The 18,885-nt window shown below is 62.8% G+C and overlaps 12 protein-coding genes across 12 annotated transcripts; 4 read left to right on the top strand and 8 right to left on the bottom strand.

The window, feature by feature from the left end:
* Nucleotides 1-116: 116 nt before the first annotated feature.
* On the bottom strand, nt 117-1,037 carry OT_ostta20g00600 (Pseudouridine synthase I, TruA; the record flags this gene model as incomplete). The annotated part of the gene is made up of 1 exon (XM_003084392.2): nt 117-1,037. The coding sequence occupies one exon, from the start codon at nt 1,035-1,037 to the stop codon at nt 117-119; it is 921 nt and encodes a 306-aa protein (XP_003084440.2).
* A 585-nt stretch (nt 1,038-1,622) lies between these two features.
* Nucleotides 1,623-2,915, top strand: OT_ostta20g00590 (unnamed product; the record flags this gene model as incomplete). Its single annotated transcript, XM_003084391.2, has 1 exon — nt 1,623-2,915. The coding sequence occupies one exon, from the start codon at nt 1,623-1,625 to the stop codon at nt 2,913-2,915; it is 1,293 nt and encodes a 430-aa protein (XP_003084439.2).
* A 271-nt stretch (nt 2,916-3,186) lies between these two features.
* Nucleotides 3,187-3,884, bottom strand: OT_ostta20g00580 (E3 ubiquitin ligase, SCF complex, Skp subunit; the record flags this gene model as incomplete). Its single annotated transcript, XM_022984669.1, has 3 exons — nt 3,187-3,542; nt 3,673-3,704; nt 3,823-3,884. The coding sequence occupies 3 exons, from the start codon at nt 3,882-3,884 to the stop codon at nt 3,187-3,189; spliced, it is 450 nt and encodes a 149-aa protein (XP_022840629.1).
* A 171-nt stretch (nt 3,885-4,055) lies between these two features.
* On the bottom strand, nt 4,056-4,875 carry OT_ostta20g00570 (Ribosomal protein L19; the record flags this gene model as incomplete). Its single annotated transcript, XM_022984623.1, has 2 exons — nt 4,056-4,154; nt 4,399-4,875. The coding sequence occupies 2 exons, from the start codon at nt 4,873-4,875 to the stop codon at nt 4,056-4,058; spliced, it is 576 nt and encodes a 191-aa protein (XP_022840628.1).
* Nucleotides 4,876-5,579: 704 nt separating this feature from the next.
* Nucleotides 5,580-7,241, top strand: OT_ostta20g00560 (Helicase, C-terminal; the record flags this gene model as incomplete). The annotated part of the gene is made up of 1 exon (XM_022984574.1): nt 5,580-7,241. One exon carries the CDS (start codon nt 5,580-5,582, stop codon nt 7,239-7,241), a length of 1,662 nt encoding a protein of 553 aa, XP_022840627.1.
* A 95-nt stretch (nt 7,242-7,336) lies between these two features.
* Nucleotides 7,337-9,181, bottom strand: OT_ostta20g00550 (Methylthiotransferase/radical SAM-type protein; the record flags this gene model as incomplete). The annotated part of the gene is made up of 1 exon (XM_022984534.1): nt 7,337-9,181. One exon carries the CDS (start codon nt 9,179-9,181, stop codon nt 7,337-7,339), a length of 1,845 nt encoding a protein of 614 aa, XP_022840626.1.
* Nucleotides 9,182-10,287: 1,106 nt separating this feature from the next.
* OT_ostta20g00540 (Zinc finger, RING/FYVE/PHD-type) lies at nt 10,288-11,382 on the top strand (the record flags this gene model as incomplete). The annotated part of the gene is made up of 1 exon (XM_022984485.1): nt 10,288-11,382. One exon carries the CDS (start codon nt 10,288-10,290, stop codon nt 11,380-11,382), a length of 1,095 nt encoding a protein of 364 aa, XP_022840625.1.
* Nucleotides 11,383-11,418: 36 nt separating this feature from the next.
* OT_ostta20g00530 (unnamed product) lies at nt 11,419-12,090 on the top strand (the record flags this gene model as incomplete). The annotated part of the gene is made up of 1 exon (XM_022984441.1): nt 11,419-12,090. One exon carries the CDS (start codon nt 11,419-11,421, stop codon nt 12,088-12,090), a length of 672 nt encoding a protein of 223 aa, XP_022840624.1.
* On the bottom strand, nt 12,074-12,904 carry OT_ostta20g00520 (unnamed product; the record flags this gene model as incomplete). The annotated part of the gene is made up of 1 exon (XM_022984393.1): nt 12,074-12,904. One exon carries the CDS (start codon nt 12,902-12,904, stop codon nt 12,074-12,076), a length of 831 nt encoding a protein of 276 aa, XP_022840623.1.
* A 280-nt stretch (nt 12,905-13,184) lies between these two features.
* OT_ostta20g00510 (Pyridine nucleotide-disulphide oxidoreductase,FAD/NAD(P)-binding domain) lies at nt 13,185-14,516 on the bottom strand (the record flags this gene model as incomplete). Its single annotated transcript, XM_003084384.2, has 1 exon — nt 13,185-14,516. The coding sequence occupies one exon, from the start codon at nt 14,514-14,516 to the stop codon at nt 13,185-13,187; it is 1,332 nt and encodes a 443-aa protein (XP_003084432.2).
* Nucleotides 14,517-14,962: 446 nt separating this feature from the next.
* OT_ostta20g00500 (Major facilitator superfamily domain, general substrate transporter) lies at nt 14,963-16,792 on the bottom strand (the record flags this gene model as incomplete). Its single annotated transcript, XM_022984297.1, has 1 exon — nt 14,963-16,792. The coding sequence occupies one exon, from the start codon at nt 16,790-16,792 to the stop codon at nt 14,963-14,965; it is 1,830 nt and encodes a 609-aa protein (XP_022840622.1).
* A 309-nt stretch (nt 16,793-17,101) lies between these two features.
* On the bottom strand, nt 17,102-18,885 carry OT_ostta20g00490 (Nucleotidyl transferase; the record flags this gene model as incomplete). Its single annotated transcript, XM_022984246.1, has 2 exons — nt 17,102-18,533; nt 18,819-18,885. Coding segments are annotated over 2 exons (1,499 nt in total), but the record flags the coding sequence as incomplete, so codon positions are not given.

Here is an 18,885-nt window from a genome sequence, read left to right as displayed (position 1 = left end):
GCCGCACAGTGCGGTTTATGAAAGATTTCTCAGAGGTTGGATTTTTTCGCGCGCGGAAACCGTCGAGGGCGTCGAACGACGCGAAAGCGCGCGAAACGACGAGCGCCGCGATCGATTTACATTACATCGACGTCGGTAAACGACATCGGCTTCACCGAGTCTGGATACTCGACGGATTGGAGAAACAACCCGCGCGCCGGCGCCGCCGTCGGGACGCGGCGTCTGTCGCCCGACGCTAATAAATCAAGAATCCACTCCGGTTTCTCCCGTCCGCTCGCGACGACGAGCGCGGCGCCGACCATGTTGCGAACTTGCCTATACAAAAACCCGTCGCCCTCGCACTCGAGCCGGATCAACCCGTCCGCTTGCTCGAAGACGTCGAAGCGGAAGATGGTTCGCGTGGTGTTCAAATCCTCGTCCGACGTCGGTTTATCCCTGGACGTGTTGGCGAACGCGCGAAAATCTCGCGTCCCGACGAAATATTGACACGCTCGACGTAGTGCGTCGACGTCACACGCGCGCCAGCCGCACTGACACGCGTACGCCCGCGCGAAGACGTCGTGCGGCGACCGCGCGTCGACGTAATACGCGTACGTCTTCCGCGTCGCGTGAAACCTCGCGTGAAACGCCGGGTGCGGCCGCCAAAACCGCTCGCACCGCACGTCTCGAGGTAACATCCCATTCATCGCCTTGACGCACCGCGCGAAATCCTCCGCCGAGCGCCAATCCTTCTCGCTATAAAAGTGCACCACTTGCCCGCGCGCGTGGACGCCGCCATCCGTCCGCCCGCTCCCACCCAATCGCAACGCGTCCCGCCCCTCACCCGTCAACCGCGTCAAACACCGCTCGAGCTCGCGTTGCACGCTCGCCACGTCCGCGCCTTGGCGTTGAAACCCCTTATAATTCGTCCCGTCGTACGAAATCGTCATCGCGTACGTCGCCCGCGCGTCGCCGAGACGCCGCCGAGACGCATCCGCATCCATCGACGCCGCGTACGCGCGATTTTTCCCATCCGTGGAGAATCCGTGATCATGCATCGCCGTCGCGTCGCCGTCGTCGGCCGTCGTCGACGCGTCGTCGGCGGTCGCGCGCGTCGTGCGCGTCGAATGGTGCCATCGACGAGTCGTGACTCGTCGTCGTGTCCCTCCACACGTCCATCCATCCCACGCGCGCGCCGCCATCCCTCGACCGCCGCGCGCGTCGTTCGCGGGCGCGCGGGACGTCGTCGACGTCGACGCGACGGGACCTCGCGGGCGTCGACGCGCCCGGGCGCGCTCTGGGGGTCATTTCATCGTCCGCGCGGTGTCGTGTGCGTGTACGCACCGAGCGAGTGTATACATGGTCGTACACAGGCCTCGTATACGCGTCCGCGCGATGTGTCGACGACGTAAACGTGCGTCGCCCAACCCTGGTGGGGTCCGGAGAGAGAGATATATCACGTACTCGGACATATGGGACGTATGCGGGTGTAGAATAATAGGATGAAAAAGAAATATAGCCATAACCCTGGTGGTGTCCCGAGAGAGATAAAATCACATACTCGGACACATGAGACGTATGCGGTTGTAGAATAATAGTATGAAAACGAAGACCCGCGGAGCCTATCCACACATCGCGACGCCATGGCGACCGACGCGCCCGCGCGCCCGCGGTGTTGGCACGTCTACGTCCACAAACTCCGCGCCTGGATCACGACCGCGACGGCGTCGACGGCGCTCGAGGGCGGGGAGGCGAAGCCATCGCGACCGTACCTCATCTTGGTCGTCGAGCCGGACGGCGGAACCTTTCTCTCCCACGCCCGCGACGGGGACGACCGAGGGAACGTGTACGAGGACGAACCGTCGTCCGAAGACGTCGCGGCGTTCATACGGAAGTGCGTCGAGCGACCGCGGGCGCTGAACGCGACGCTGCAGGGGAAAACGTTCCGAGAGGGAGGATTGGCGCCGAGGACGATTCGCGTGGCGTGCGGACGCACGGCGCGGGCGTTGCGAGGCGAACCGGAGGCGTGGGCGACGTTCGATGGATGTCGATACGTGGCGGAGTGTCGAGAGTTGTTGAAACGTGAGATTCCGGAGATTGAGAGCGTGAGTTTCGCGCCGGTGCCGGAGGAGTTGATCGCGCGGGTGATTCGCGAACGCGTCGAGCCGAAAATCGCCGAGGACGCGCGGGGGGGGGTAGAGGAGGAGTGGGGGACGCGACATCTCCCGGGGTTGTCCACATCGGTCGATGGGTTCACGATGGCGTTCGGGAGGTCGTTGTTCGAGGCGGCGAAGGCGTTCGCGGAGTGTGATATCGATCGAGCGCTCGAGCGTCGGCGGCCGGTGAAGGTTTCGTACCGGTTGAAACTTCGAGACGACGTCGCGATGCGACTCACCGCGTTCGTGGCGTTCGAGGGATCGATGGAGGAAGAGGATTTTGGTTTTGTGGTTCATAAAACCTTGACGCAGTCGCAGGCGGCGTTCGAGGTGAGTAAGGGGAACGTCGACGTCGAGAGCGGGCCGCAAATGGGCCAAACGTGCGCCTTCGCGTCGGCGCACGAGACCCCGTTCGAGGACCTGGACGACGGCGAAGCCGGTTCTTGGCCGTTAGTGGAGCGTGAAGGTGAGATAGACAACGTTCTGTGGCCGTTGTTTTTCAAGGTGAACGTCGTGGACGATGGTGAAAATCTCGAGATTTCTCGTCCGGCTATCATCGAGCTTCAGGCGTTCGAGGTGTCGATGAAAGCCATCGCGAGCATCCGAGCGAGCGGCGACGCGTCGTTCGCGTCGAGCGGGGATGACGTGCGCGCGGCTAAAGGTCCCTGGACGTGCACCGTGACGTCGTTCGCGGCCAAGGGGGAGGAGGAATCGATCGAGGTTGAAATCGAACTCCCAGAGCTTCCGGAGATGCATCCCGTGGAGTACCTCGACGGGTGAACGTCCGAGCGGTCGTCGATCGAACCGTCGTGATGAAAAATAAAGTCAAAGAAAATCTCTTTCCGTTTCGTTTCGTTTCATTCGTCGCGAAATTATTCGTCGCCAAGGTGACGCTACATCGTCCCCCGCGCGCGCGCGTCGCCTTCGTCGCGAAAAAACCCACCTCGTCGCGCGACGTCGTCCTCGTGTACATATTTTCGAGAGTTCCTCCTCCATCGTCCAACGCTCTCGTCTAAATCGTCATCATCAATCACCACCTTCGCGAGTCGACCTAATCGAACGCCCACTGGTTCTCCTTCCGCACTTCTTCCTCCTCCTCCGGCGTGAAGTCATTCTTGATGTTAAACGTCTTTCGAATCTCCTCCGGCGTCTTCCCTTTCATCATGTTCGCCACCGTCATGCACGTCAAGTCGAGCAAGCCTTTCATGTTCAAGTAATTCGCCGCCAGAATGATCTCAAACAGCGTCGCCTGGTCCACCTTGACGAATTCGGTATTGAACTCTTTGATCTTCGCCTCCGCCTCGTTCGCCTTTTTCGCGTCCACGTGAAACTTTGCGTACTCGATCACTTTCGCCAAGATTTTCGACGAAACGTTCGGGAGCGGGACCATGCTCTCGTCCTCGGTGTCTGCGTCGCGAACACCGTCAGTCTTTCATCGTTCGCGTCGCGTCTCGCGTCCGCGCGTTCGCCGCGGCTAATCATCCCGCGCATCCTCCACGCTTCGCGCCGTTTACGCCATCGCGCCCGTCGCGCGCACCCTCGATGATGCTCTTAATCGTTTCGCTCAGACTGCGATTCGCGCGCGCGCGTTGACGTCAGTGTGTCGTTCGGAATCGCGCGGTCAAAGAAATCTCGCGATCGACGCGTCTCTGCGCGCGCGTCTCTCCGCGGGCGTCGCGCGACGCACAAGGCGACGTCGTCGTCGACGACGAAGGTTTCGTCGTCGCTCGATCGCAGGGTGACCGTCATCGTCCACGCGTGGGGCGTCGAGGCGTGCGGCGGGACGAACCGCGTTGGGTTTAGCTCCGTATTCGCGGCGCGACGGCGGCGCGGGTCGATTGAACGATGATGTTCGATGAATTAAATGTCGACTGCTCGCTACTATTCGTGATGATGATCCAACGCGACGACGCGTCGCGCTCACTTCTTCGCCTGGTCCTTCTTGGCGACGAAGCGAGTCTTGAGTCTCGCTTGCTTCCCGACGAGCTTGCGCAGGTAGAAGAGCTTGGCGCGACGAACCTGTGATGGGTGCGAGAAACGGCGGCGCGCGCGCATCGTCAGTCTGTGAAATCGAGAAAACGAAGAGACCATGACGCGATCGAGCGATGGTTTCGATCGCGCGCGGTGGAGACATCGCGCGCGCTCGACGACGACGCTCGACGGAGGGGCGGGCGTCGCGCGTCGCGCGACGCCCCACCCCCCGAACTCGCGCCTCGTCCGACCCATCGTCGCGTTCGAGCATCGACGAAATAAAATGACGTACCACCGGCTTACCGGCACCGCGAATCTCCTCGAACGTGCACAACGGCGAGTGCACCGGGAACACGCGCTCGACGCCGAACCCTTGCATCGTCTTTCGCACCGTCACCGTCGTCGCCACCCCGGCGCGGTGAATCGCGATCACCACCCCCTCGTACGGCTGCACCCGCGTCTTGTTCCCTTCCGCGACGGTGACGCCCACTTTCAGCGTCATCCCGACTCGAAACGGGATCAAATCCCCCTTCATCTGCTTCGCCGACGCGCGCTCGACGAATGCAGCCAAACCCTTACGATTGGTGTGCGCGTACGACGTCGCGCGCTTCGTCGCGCTCGCGACGACCGCCGCGCGCTCGCGCGTGAACGACACCGCGGCGGACATATCCACCCGCGCGCGGAGCGCCCGCGCGCTCGACACCGCGCGCTTGGCGCCGAGCGCCCCCCCCCGCGCGGTGGACACGCGCATCGTCGACGCGCTCGACATCGCGTGCATGATCCTTCGTCCGTCGTCGTGCGACGCGCGCGCGTGGTCGAAACCGCGGTGAATGCGTCGACGGTGCGCGTGGCGCCGTGTGTACCCGCCGCGTGCGGTCGCGTCGCGTGGCGCGGCGCGAGATGAGGGGTCGTCCGTCGCGCGTGACCCTAAAACCTCCCGGCGTCGCCCACGAACGCGTCCTCGGGTCATCACATAGATTTCACGTCGATCGCAATACGTCCCGGATGTCCGATATATCACACACACGGATGACCCAGATGTCCGACGGTGCGACACACACGCGACGCACATCGGCGTTCGATCCATCTATATATAGAACACAGTACGCATAAAAGCGTCGACGTCGACGTGTGTGACGACATCGCTCGAATATACACTGTGTACGACACGTCGTATACTGATACAAATAGGCGTATGTCGTGACACACACCACGCCGCCATCGCGAATGCGCGACATGGCGACGCCGTCGATGCCGCCGCGAGCCTCGGTTCGCCCCCGTGCGTCGCCCGTGCGTCCGCATAAATGTCCTCGATCGTCGCGTCGACCGACGAGGACGATTCGGACGCGCGCGAGGGCGTCTGGGGAGGATGATGTCGATGGCGCTTTCCCAGAGGATGGTGATTCGATACAAAAATCATCCAAAGATGCGTCGACCGCGCCTCGGTCGTGGGCATCGAGCGGTGACGCGCGCATGGAGCGATTGGCGAGACGCGCGCCGGGGGGGGAGAGGGGAGAAAACGGGCGTGATCGCGCGGTGAGCGCGGAGACGTTGTACAGGGCGACGGTTCGGGACGCGCGGCGGCGAGACGACGGCTATTGGCGCGCCGACGACGATTTACGCGGATGGGCGCGATTGATGGGGGAAGAAGATGACGATACTGATGGTGCGACGGCGACGACGGGGGGTGGGGGGCGACGGAGCGCGTATCGGCGAGGGGACGCGCGGCCGTGGGAGCTCGCGCGATGGCGACGGGAGGATGAAAAGAACGCGGCGCGGATCGATTCGACGCATCGACGGTCTTCGTACGGCGACGACGGTGGATTGAATGATGCGCTCGATGCGTCCGCGACTGGGTTTGCCCGCGTGGGGATTCCCGCGCATCTCGCGGACGCGGCTCGGTCCGCGGGGTTGCGACGAACGACGGAGATTCAGCGATTGGCGACGCCGCCGTTGATGGAAGGCAAGAACGTGGCGATATTGGCTGAGACGGGGAGCGGGAAGACGTTCGCGTACCTGTTACCCACGATGGCGTCCGTGAGTGCGCCGGGGAGGAAGGGATCGAAGCGAAGTGGACGATGCTGCCCGGCGTGCGTCGTCTTGGTTCCGAGCGTCGAGCTCGGGAGGCAAGTCACGCACGCCGCGGAGCTCGCGGCGTTTTGGTGCACGATGAGTGACGACGCGATCAAGAGTGGATATTACACACCAAACGTGTTCGCGTTGCTCGGCAAGGAGAAGAAACTGGTCAGACCGGCGCCCAAGGGGGTGAAGAAGACGTCGTCGAAGACGAAGGGTATGAAGAAATCCGCATTGGCGACAACCGCGAACAAGTCCAAGCTTCAAGGCGACGAGGAGGCGATTCCGGAGTTTCGAAACGCCGATGTCTTAGTGTGTACGCCCGCGCGATTGCTAAAACTCATCAAGGATGAGTGGGTGTTGCTCGGACGATTGCGTCACGTCGTCGTGGACGAGGCGGATGAAATGTTATCGAGCGGTTTCGCGAGCGACGTCGGGGAGATCATCAAACTCTCCTACGGCGAGAATGGGATCAACCGATTCGACACCAAGGTTCAGTACATATTTGCCGCTGCGACGATGCGCGAGGCCCAACCTCTTTTGGAGACGTTTCCGGGTGAGGTTGAGTGGGTGTCCACCGCGCGGTTCGGTCGCGTGCATCCGCAGCTCGACGTGCGCGTCGACGACGTTCGAGGGGACGACGCAAAGTTCGAATCCCTGTGCGACGCTTTGAATCGTCACAAGGCGTATAAAACACTAATCTTCGCCAACTCACCCGAGGATGCGGACGAGCTCGTGGGGAAATTGGACGCCCGCGACGTCGTCGCGCTCGCGTTTCACGGCAGAGCGAAGGAACGGGGCGTGGTGTTGGACGATTTCATCGCAGGAGATCTCAAAGTTTGCGTCTGCACCGATCTCGCCGCTCGTGGAATCGACTTTCCAGACTTACATCACGTCGCGCAGTACGGCGCGGCGCCGTCGATGGAGATGTTTTTACACCGGTGCGGAAGAACGGCGCGCACGGGTCAACGCGGTCCGTTCCACGTCACGTGCGTCGTCGACCTGGACGCCGAAACCGTGGACGAGGACGTGAGGAGCGAGCTCGAATCGCATCGATGAGCGTGGTTTTAGCTGAATCTTTTTGTAGTAGTATTATAATAAAGCGAGCTGAACGAATGAAATGAATGGGTGACGACATTCTGACTGCGCGATTTTTAACGCGCGGCGGCGACGGCCTCGGCGGGCGTCGTCCACTGCGCGCCGTGGAGTCTTTGAAACTCCGTAAGCGTGGTCTTTCCCAGTAATTCACCGAATAAAGTACCAGTGCTGCATCCGGTGACTCGCACGGCGACGTAATCGCCCGGAGACACGCGATGCGACCCCGTCGTCGCCGAGCGCGCGTCGCCCGCGTACGACCCCGTCGGCGCGTCGTCAAAAATCACCCACTTCGACGTGTCCGTCTTACCCGTGAGCTCCTCCGGGTTCTTCTTACTCGGACCCTCGACTAAGACGCAGTGCGTGGAGCCGATCTCCATGCGCTGCTTTTCGCCCGCCTTGGCGCGGAAGGCGTCGATGACCTCTTGCAATCGCCGCTGCTTGACATCCTCGGGAACGTCATCCTTTTGATGCCTGTGCGCGCCAGTGCCCTCGCGCTCGGAGTAGGCGAACATGAAGGCTTGCTCGTACCCGATTCTCGTCATCAAGCTCACCGTGTCTTCGTGATCCGCCTCGGTCTCACCGCAAAAGCCGGAGATGATATCCGTCGTCACCGCGCATCCGGGAATGATCATCCTGACGCGATCGATGAGCTCGATGTACGCCTCTCTGGTGTACCCCCGCGCCATTCGCTCGAGCGTCGCGGTCGAACCGCTCTGTGCGGGCATGTGTAAGCACTTCGACACGTTCGGCCGATCGCGAATCACTCTGAGGACGTCATCCGGGAAATCTTTCGGATGCGGCGACGTGAATCGAATGCGCATCTCCGGATCGACGCTCGCCACCTTGTCGAGCAATTCGGCAAACTGAATCGTGCCCTCGCGCTTACGCTCGGGATCGTACCGAGACTTGAACCCATCGGCGTAGCCGACGAAGGCTGAGCCCTGCGCGCCGGCCAAACCGGCGCTCGACGCGTTGGCGACGAGTTCCACCGCGTCCACGTCTTCCCCCACGAGCTGACTCAAGAAATCCCTCGTCGTCGCGCTCGTGACGTCTCCCGCGTACGAGTTGACGTTTTGCCCCAACAACGTCACCTCCTTGATCCCTCGTTCGCTCAACGAACGAATCTCGTACATGATGCTCGCCAAATCTCTCGACCGTTCGCGTCCGCGCGTGTACGGCACGATGCAAAACGCGCACGCGTTATCGCACCCACGCATAATCGTCACGAACGCCGAATGCGTACCAACCTCTCGCACCGGAATAATATCCGCGTACGTCTCCTCCACCGACAACTGCACGTTCATCGCCTTCGCCCCCGTCCCGCGCACGGCGTCGATGAGATTCGGCAAGTCCCGATACGCATCCGGCCCCGCCACGATGTCCGCCAATCGATCCGCCTCGAGCAACTTTTCCTTCACCCGCTCCGCCATGCACCCCAACACCCCGACGACCGGTCGCGCGCGACGTTTCTTCATCGAACCGATCGATCGAAAATACGCCAAGCGCTGCCAAATCTTCGCCTCCGCCTTGTCCCGAATCGCGCACGTGTTGATCAAAATCACATCCGCCGACGTCGCCTCCGTGGTCTCGTCGTACCCACGCGCGCGTAACACCTCGAGCATGACCTCGGTGTCGTTCACGTTCATCTGGCACCCGTAGGTCTCGACGTAGACCTTTCGCGAGGGCGCGTCGACGCCCCCATCGGTGTCGTCGTCGTCATCATCATTCCCGTCTCGCGCGCGCACCACCGTCTCGCGCGTCGGTCGTGGACGCGCGCGCGCGCGAGCGAGATCGGCGGTCGATCGCGCGCGCGCGCGGGCGCTCGCGGTGGTCGTCCACGCGCGCGGCGTCGTCGCCATCGGCGTCGACGTGTGCGGTGGCGGCGGCGGGGGGGTCGCCATACTGTGTGTGTTTTGAACCCATCATCGTACACATAGTGCGCCCATCCACGGGGGTCGGCGCGGCGTCGCCCGGTGGTGTCACACATCGGGTTTCGTACATACAATATATGTATACGTGTATTGTATATTGGTATATGATAAGACTATGTATGTACACACATATGAACCCTGGGTGTGTCAGTCACACAGTGGGTTTCGTACATACAATATATGTATACGTGTATACAGTATATTGGTATATGAAAAGCCGATGTACGTACACACACAACCCCACGAAGGATTTCGACGCCCACTCGAAGAGACGCGCACCCCTCGGGTCGAGGCGTGATCGAGGCCGAGCGCACGCGCGTCACGCGCGCGGTGACGCGCGTGGGACGACCACGCCGTGTTCAATCACGAAAAGGTGTGACGCACCGATCGCGCGCACACTTTTTTTGACGTCATTCACGAGTGCTGATTCGTCATCTAAACCCTCGATGTGCGTTGATGTTTTTTCGAGACGTCGCCCGTTGAAATCGCCGACGCGTGACGTCCATCGCGTTACGTGTTCTTCTCGTGCATATTTAATGAAAATAACCCGTAATATGCCAAAAACGAAACCCTACATAAACCCTACAAAAGTGTGACTGGAAAAGTGCGCGCGCGCGCGTGCTCGGAAAAGTGTGCGCGCGCGCGTGCGCGCGTCGAGACGGCGCGTCCCCGGGGACGCGCGCCAACGCGTGTTTCGCGTCGATGCCGTTTTCGACGACGTCTCGCGGTGATGACGATGTCATTTTCGAGATGATGTTTCACGGTGATGATACTTTTGATGTGATGTTTCACGTCGATGCCATTTTCGAGGATGTCTCGCGGTGATGACGATGTCATTTGTGAGATGATGTTTCACGGTGATGACGACGTCATTCTCACGGTGATGACGACGGCGTTTTCGAGACGACGTCTCACGGTGATGCCGATGGCATTTTCGAGATTCGTCACATTGATGACGCCATTTTTCACAATCGTCACATCGCCGTCGTCCGTCACACATCGTCCACCCCCCGACGCGCGCGCGCGCTCGCGCGCGTCGCCCGCGCGCGTCCACGCGACGCGCGCGCCTTCCCACGATGTCACGCGCCGACCTCGACGCGCTCCGCGCGACGTACGAATCCACCGACGCATTCACCATCGACACCATCGGCGACGCCACCGTCGCCCGCTTGACCGTGGTCCCGCGACGGGACGCCACGGGGTCGATCTACGCCCGCGTCGACGTCGCGTGCGTCCACACGCACGGCGCGCGCGCGCGGTGGGGGCTCGAGCACGCGATCGGGCTCGCGAGAGAATCATTCGATGAGATCGCCCGCGAGCTCGAGCGCGCCGTCGCGGACGCTGGGGAGGACGAGGGCGCGTCGGTCGTGGTTTTTGAACGCATCCGTGACGTCGTGGAGGTCGTGAACGCGCGGGCGGAGCGTGTGGCGTGCGGGGCGTGCGGGGAGACGACGCCGGGGACGCGGGCGAGCGCGGACGCGTGCGCGCACGGGTGCCACGCGCGGTGTTGGCGCGCGATGCTCGATCGGGGGTTGGCGTTGCGGTGTCCGACGTGTCGCGCGGTGCCGAGCGAGAGGTGCGCGGCGCGCGTGCGCGAGGCGTGCGACGCGGTCGACGCGGTCGAGGCGGCGGCGGCGGCGACGGCGGCGGCGACGGCGGCGATCGAGGTCGCGGCGATGTGGGACGACGTCGACGTCGAGGCGCTGAGGGTGTTTCGCGAACGGGTTCGTCGTGGGGTGACGGCGCAGGACGCGCGGGGGGGGGTGATTGACGAGACGCGGGACGGGTGCGGAATCGTCGTCGACGGATGGACGCGCGGTTCGGGACGCGGATGGTCGACGACCACGGGCGGTGGGGCGTTTGGGGGGGGGGTCGGGACGTCGGAAAGGTCGGAAATGTCGGAAATGTCGGGGACGGGCGGCGACGGGGTCGGGGTCGGGGTCGGGGTCGGGGTCGGCGTCGCGGCGTCGACGGCGTCGGCGGCGTCGGCGTCGGCGTCGGCGTCGGCGGCGGACGCGGGCCGTCGACGGTGTCGACGGCGGCGCCGCGACCGACGGGAAAGAACAACTTACGATGGCTCGCGAGGGCCAAGGCGAAAACCAGCGCTCGGGCGTCGCCGGAGTCGTAGGGCGGCGCGGCGACGGAACGGGCGACGGATGGCGCTAAATTAAGACGACGGACGCCTCACATCTCGGCGCGCGAGCGCGATGGAGGGTCGAATCGGATTCGATCGTCCGAGCATGGCGATGAACGCGCTCATTAACAATCGCGCCGACGTCGGACGCGCGCGCGAGACGATGATCTTCGCTCCCGACGGCGCGCGCGGCGGCGCGCCGGCGCGCCGCGCGGCGGCGGCGCCGAGCGAAACCGCGGGGGACGCCTTGGTCTGGCGCGATCCCGCGGTGGGCGCGCGCGTGAGGAATGCGTACACGGGCGGGATTGATTTAATGGCGATGAACAAGCGCGCGACGTCGGAAGGGAAGTGCGTGACGAGTAAACAGGTGCGGGCGTTTCGACGCGCGGCGAAACGTCCGACGCTGTTGCGCTCGGGCGAGCGACGCGCGAGACCGACGAAGATTGACGACACGCTCACGTTCGGTCGACCGAGCGCGATGCGATCGGAAGACGAAACGCGATGGCGCGATGCGCCGGAATCCATCGCGGATGTCATCGAGCATCGGTACGCCGACGCGTGGATCGAGGCGAGACGGATGGAGCGCGCGCGCGTCGCGCGCGCGCGGGCGTCGTCTCACGAGAGCCTCGAGCCTCGAGCCGCGTCGAGCGCAAAGACATCGACGACGGAGGATGCGCGAGCGCCGTTCAAGATGAAACGTTTCGCCGAGGTGCCTTCGAAAGTGGCGGCTATGGGATTTTTCTAGTCTTTGAGCCGCGTCGCGGGACGCAACACGCGCGACTCGCGTCCGCGGTTACAGTCACCGAATCAGGCGCGTCGGCGGTGGAATCACCAATGCGTGACGTCTCGGCGTTGCCGTGACGACGTAAAGCGGCGTCGCCACCGATGTCGGATTCGTACGCCGACTCGTCGTCGCTCGTGTTAATCACGGAATGAAATTCTTCGCCTTCGGTGGATTTCGCCCGCGCCAACGCGCGCGCGGCGCGGCGCGTCTCCACCAACGCCCTCCTAGTCTTGTAGAGCTCCACCACCCGTGGGTAGGCGTGCAACTTTTCTCGCATCGTCCCAATCATCGCTCGCTCGATCGCGCTCCCGAACGGTCCCGACGCCTTGACCGCGCACTCGACGCGCACCGCGAGCTCGCATCGAGCGCCGCCGTCCACAGACTTGCACCGCACGACGCCCCGAATCACGCTGTTCGAGGGCGACAGGTGCGTGGTGTACGACCGTAAGCACGCCTCGTATAAAAATGGCGCCGTGCCCTGAATCTCATCCACGACGTAATCGTCGAAGACGTCCACGCTCGCCCCGCTCCGCGACCCGAGCGCCTTGCGCGCCAGGTACGGCATCGTCACCCGCGTGCGCGTTCGCACGACGTATCGCGCCGTGGACGATGCGCCCGCCTCGTGGTCTCGACGTTCGTAGAGCACGATCGCGGAGGCGACGTCGTTGAAAACCTCGCGTTCGCACGCCATGAAATCCTCCGTCGTTCGCGCCCGCCAGAGCTCGCTCGCCTCAATGTCCAGCGCCGGGCTCTCCACCGTGCACGTCTGCGGCATGTCGATCGCGAGCGACGAGATTGACGCGAGCGGCGATTCGTGCGCGTCGCGAGTGTGAATATTAATTCGTCGGCGGCGCGCGAGTGCGCGCGCGCGCGCGCGCGCGTGCGTTTCTGAGGCGGATTTCGCCGCGCGTCCCTTCGTCTCCCAATTTGGCGAAAATGAACCGACGATTCGCGGTGGTATCGATGCGCTTGATATTTCGAACTACGCGCGAGATGTTGCGTGGAATGCCGTGCCGTCCATGACACATCGGTGGTGTCACCTCGTCTGATTCGATCTAACTCGCGGGCGCGGCAGAGATGGTGGGCGGTGCGAGTAAGATTACGCTCGCCGGCGGTTTGTTCTTCAGGCTCGGTAAGCGCTTCATGATGGCGTACGGCGCCGGCAAGAAGCGCACGAACCAGAACTGCACCAAACACTTGATCATAGCGGCAAAAATTCCGCGAGCGACGACGGCGTCACCCCAGGAGACGACGCCGTCTCGGGGACCGAGCGATACCGCCACAATGCGCGGCGGCACCGCGTACAAGCCTAGTTGTCTCAATTTGCGTTCGTCTCCATCGCACGCGATGCGCTTGGCGACGTACTCCGCCTCCCAGTGCGCGTACGACGCCAATGATTGATCAGGAAGCTTGCACGCGCAGTCACCTACGGCGTAGACGTTGTCGTACCCGATGACTTGGCGCGTACCTTCGTCGATGCGCACCCGGCCGAGCGCGTCGAGCGGGACGTTGATCGTCTCCTCGTCCTCCACCCCGGTTTGCTTGAGGTACTCCGTGTTCGGCTTAGACCCAACGCACATGACGTAGTGATCGGATTTGATGACATTTTCGTTCATTCGTCCCACGAACGTCGTCCCGATACGATTATACGTCTGCCCGAGGTACACGCTCACGCCTTGGCGAACGAGCACGTCCGCGGCGTACTGCGCCACCGCCTTGGGCATCCCATCGAGCAATCGCTGGCCGTTGTGTAAGAGTAAAACCTTCGCGCCGGTGTTCAACTCCTTTGCCCGAGCGCCGAGCTCGCTCGCGAGCTCGACGCCGACGGCGCCGCCGCCGACGATGACAACCGTCTTCCCACCCTCCAACATCGCCCGCGCCTCGGCGATCTGCTCCCTCCTTCCCGAGCGCGTTCGCGCCCGCTCACTTCCTGGTCTCGCCTTGAGCGCCGCATTCCCGTATCTCGACCCAGTGGCGACGACGAGCTCGTCGTAATCGATGCGCTCGCCGTCGGCGACGACGTGATCCTCGCACACCTTAATCTCCCCACTCTGCACGCACGTGAACCCCACCGAGCGCGGTAAAATCTTCTTATACGGCACCGTCAAGGACCGCTCTCGCTTACTCGCGAACCTATTGCTGTTTGAGATTCTTCTCAACGGCGCGTTCCCGGCGAGCGCCGCCGGCGTCGCCGGAACGTACTCGAAATACTCCTTCACGTCCAAAACACGAACGTCTCGCGACGACGCCAAATCTCTCGCCAATTCACACCCAGCGAACCCCGCCCCGAGCACCACCGTCTTCTTCCGCGTCGATTCCGATGACACGAGCCGTCGCGCGAGAAGCGTCGCCGCCGCCGCCGCCGCCGCCGCCGCCGCCATCGACATCGTCGGATGTTCCATCGCTCTTCGCTCCACGCCGCGACCGAAATCACACACGACGCCGCGCGCGTCCACGCGCGTCTCTCTCGGCGCGAAATCGCGCGGCGTCGTCCGGGGCGTCCCCTGCGCGGCTTTCGTTCTCAAAACGTCCGAATGTCGAATCGTGACGACCCGCGCGTCGTCGCTCGACGTTCGCGCGGCGGCGACGCGATGTCGGCGCGCGCGCGCGGTCGCGCGCGAGCGTCCAAAGCCCTCGCGCGCGCGCACGCGCGGAGACGCGAGGGAGGAGCGCGCGCGAGTCATGCTCTGGCGGCTCGGCGAGGCCCCGTCGCGGCATGTGACGTATTGTACGTCGTTTCGGGCTATGTGTTTGTTCTTGGTGCGGGTGTCGACGGCTCATGGTCATATTGTACACGTTTCCGTAGTTTGCGCGGAACGTCGCCGTCGGTCCGTCACCGAGTCATCCGTCGGTCGACGTAGGTCAAATCGCGGTCGTCGCCGAGTAAACTCGCGGTTTCGATCATTTTATCCTCTCCGTCGCGCTCCCGCGCGAGGCGTCGAACGACGGCGCTCAGGGTGTGTTCCTCCGTCATCGCCGTCTCGATGCGCTCGAGCGTTCGGCCTTTGGTCTCCGGAACGAACGCTCGGATGAACGCCAGAGAGGTGATGAGACAGAAGGCGAAGGAGCCAAACGTGTAACTCAGCCCGGGGTGCTTCATCATGACCGGGAAGAATCTCATGGCGAGCGTTTGGAGGGCCCAATTGAACGCCGAGTTGATGGCTAAAATCATCGCCCGCGCGCGAAGCGGGCACACCTCGTTACTCAGCGGCACGGCCAAGGCCCAAAATCCGAGGGCATGACCGATGCCGCAGGCGTAAACACAAAAGTCTGCGGTCGTGGCGAGGAACCCGGAGAGGATTTGGAAGCTCACGGCGTGTCGTGGGTCCTCGATCCAGGCGACGCCGTCAAAGACAAACGCCAAGATGACGCAAGCCAGGGCTTGGATGCCGACGCCGACGGTGAGCATGCGACGACGTCCGACGTATTCCAAAGTCAAACACACCGCGACCGTCGCTGCGAGCTTGGCGAAGGCGTATCCGAGCGTCATCGAGGTCGCGATCGTCGGTGAGTGACCCGTCATCTCGAACACGTGTTTGGCGAAAAAGCTCAACGCCGGGGCGCCGCTGAGGGCGTTGAACGCCGTCAAGCCGAAAGCGATCGTCATCGCGCGTCTCGTCGACGGCGCGTTCGCGATCGCCGCGCACGAGTGCTTCTTAGTCTCTTTTCGAGCCTTGATGATGACGTCGGCGATGGAGCGCAATTCGCGCTCGATTTCGTCGCGACACGCCTGGCTCTGCTCGCCCTCCCCTGGGACCCTGAAGACCTCGGAGATGGCACCACCGCCATCTATCTTTTTCCTTCGCCGGAAAAACACGTCGGAGACGGACGTGGAACGATCGTTGCGAAATATGCTCTCCGCGCGTCTCGCCTCGGTCAAATCTAAATCCTCGTACGTCCACGCGCTCTCATCCCGTCGCGTCACCCCGCCCGTCTCCGCGTCCGTCTTCGATCCGACTCGTCCCGAAGCCTCGTTCGTCGCCCTCAAGACCAACCACCTCGGACTCTCCGGAATCGTGTTCACGAGATTGTAATACGCGAACGCGACGGGCATCGGGAGCGCTAACAAAATCCTCCACGCCCCGCGCATGCGTTCGAGCGCCAACCCAGTGAAATCACCGAACAATTCCCCGATCATCTCAACCACCCCCAACGCGACCAACATCCTCCCCCGACTCTTCGTCGACGTCGTCTCTCCCACGTACGCGTACGTCGTCGGGAAGCACGTCCCGCACGCGAACCCGTACATCGTTCTAAAAAACATAAACCACCCGATAGCCAACCGTTCTCCCCCCACGCTCCTCACACCCACCCCTCCGATCGGCGTCACGCTCATCCCTAGGCTCGCGATGCCGTAAATCACCGCCGACGCGCGCAACATCTTCCTCCGTCCGCTCGCGTCCGCCCACGACGCGCCTCCGCCCGGTCGCGGCGTCACCAACGCCATCGCTCCCAGCAGCGCCCCCGCGCCGTGCGACGCCACGAGCGCGCCGGCGGTCTCGACGTCGAACGCGCCGACGCCCTTGACGGAGCGCTGGAGCTGTTCGGGCGAGAGCACGGCCACGGCGGTGACGCCGAGCGGGTAGCCCCAGAGCGTCAAGCCGAGCGCGCACGCGAGAAAGGCGGCGCGCTCGACGGTGACGTCGCGAAAGCCGTCGCGCATGCCCGCGGTGACGTCGTCGTCGGGACGCGCGATGGGACTCGAGAGGTTGAATCGAAAGGGGTGGGGAAGTGGAGACGGATGGGGCGAATGCGGGTGTTCGGGACGCGGGGGGGAAGACGCGAGAGGTCGAACGCGGTCGGTGTGGACGCGGGCGCGGGCGGTGCGTGTGATTTGGCGATTTTTTACACTCGCTTGCGTTACATGGCGGGTCGTGATGACTTTACTCTCTGTCTGCGTCTCGCGGGAGCGACGGATGACGCGTCGCGTCATCCGTCGTCGTCTTCGCGCGTCCTTCGTCGATTCGGCGCGTTAGATGATGGTGCCGTCCGGAATGGTGCAGTTTCTGAGAATGGTGATGATACCGTTACGAATGAAGACCCCTCTTTCTTCATCCGCGAGATCTTCCACGCCGGCGGCGTTGGTGATGACGCAGTTTTTCCCCACGCGCGCGTTCTTGTCGATGATGGCGTTTTCAATGATCGTTCCCTCGCCAATGCCCACCGGAACCTCACCCGAGGCGAGCAGACTCGCCTTCTTCTCATCGCTCTCGTAGAAATCGGCGCCGATGATCATCGCGCGCTTGATCCTACATCCCTTGTTTACGACTGAACGCAAGCCGATGATGGACTCCTCGACTTGGCAATCCGCCAGGGACGCGCCGTGGGAGATGATGGACTCCTTCACGTGGCACCGCTCCACCTTGGCCGGGGGCAAAAACCGCGGCGAGGTGTAGATCGGCGCTTCGGCGTTGTAGAACTCAAAGTTCGGCGGATCCTTCGCCAAGTTTAAGTTGGCCTCGAAGAAGCTCTTCATGGTTCCGATGTCCTCCCAGTAATCGTTGAACAAGTACGCCTGCACCTTGGCGCCGTCCGCCGCGGCTCTGGGGATGATTTCACCGCCGAAGTCGTTATCTTCGGGGTAATCCTTTTCCAAAAACTTCACCAGCGCGCTCTTCTTGAAGACGTAGATCCCCATGGAGGCGATGAAGGGCTTTTCCTTTGCCTCATCCGCGGTTAAACCGAGCACCGTCGTGTCAACCTTCATCGCCTGCAGCGCGTCGCCCTTGGGCTTTTCGGTGAACTCAACGATGCGACCGGTGGAATCGATCTTCATCAACCCAAAATCCGAAGCGCGCGCTTCGTCGATCGGTAACGTACCGACGGAGATGTCGGCGTTGGACTCCCGGTGCGCCTCGACGAATTTCATGTAATCCATGCGGTACAAGTGGTCCCCCGCCAAGATGACGATGTCCTCGACATCCTTATTCTTCACGTCGTTGAACAACCACGAGTACTGACGAACGGCGTCGGCGGTTCCTTGGAACCACTCCTTCCCTCCCTGTCCCGGGGTTTGCGTCGCCGCGAGAACCTCCACGAAACCGTTCCCGCCGTACATGATGCCGTTTCCAAAGTTGTACGTCCGCGCCAAGTGTCGGTTGAGCGACGCGCTGTTAAACTGCGTCAAAATGTACACCTTTGAGATCCCCGAGTTCAAGCAGTTACTCATCGGCACATCGATCAATCTGTACGCCCCACCGATCGGCACCGCCGGTTTCGCTCGGGACTTCGTGAGCGGATACAGTCGCGTCCCGGCGCCGCCGCCCAAGATGACCGCCGCCACGGTTTTCGTATTCGCGATCGCGTTCGGCGACCGCATCGGCGCTTCCGCCGCCGACGCATCCATTCGCGTCACGACCCGCGCCCGCGCGTCCCGCCCGCGCGCGATGCGTCGTTCGCTCAACCTACGCGCGCGTCGTCGTCGTTCGTCTCGTCAGTCCCCGATCCATCCATGAATCCATGAATCCATCCAACCATGAATCCATCCATCCATGAATCTATCCACCGTTCCGCGTCTCCGTCCCCGCCCCCCCCGAGACGTCCACCCAACCCCCGCACGCGTGCCGTCGTCCCCCCTCTACCCTTCGGGCGACCGCGCGACCGCGTGACCGCGAATAATCCCTCGCCGCGTCGACGCACGCGCATCGTCGCGGGATCGCGCATTCTTCCATCTCCACGCGCGCACGCACCGCGTCCGCGCCTCCCGCGCGCGCGAATGGCTCGAGAGCATTTTCATCGTCGTCGTCGCCGTCGCCA

The sequence above is a fragment of the Ostreococcus tauri genome (assembly GCF_000214015.3).
Source record: "Ostreococcus tauri WGS project CAID00000000 data, contig chromosome 20, whole genome shotgun sequence".
NCBI classification, from domain to species: domain Eukaryota; kingdom Viridiplantae; phylum Chlorophyta; class Mamiellophyceae; order Mamiellales; family Bathycoccaceae; genus Ostreococcus; species Ostreococcus tauri.
This window is presented reverse-complemented; position numbering and strand designations above follow the sequence as displayed.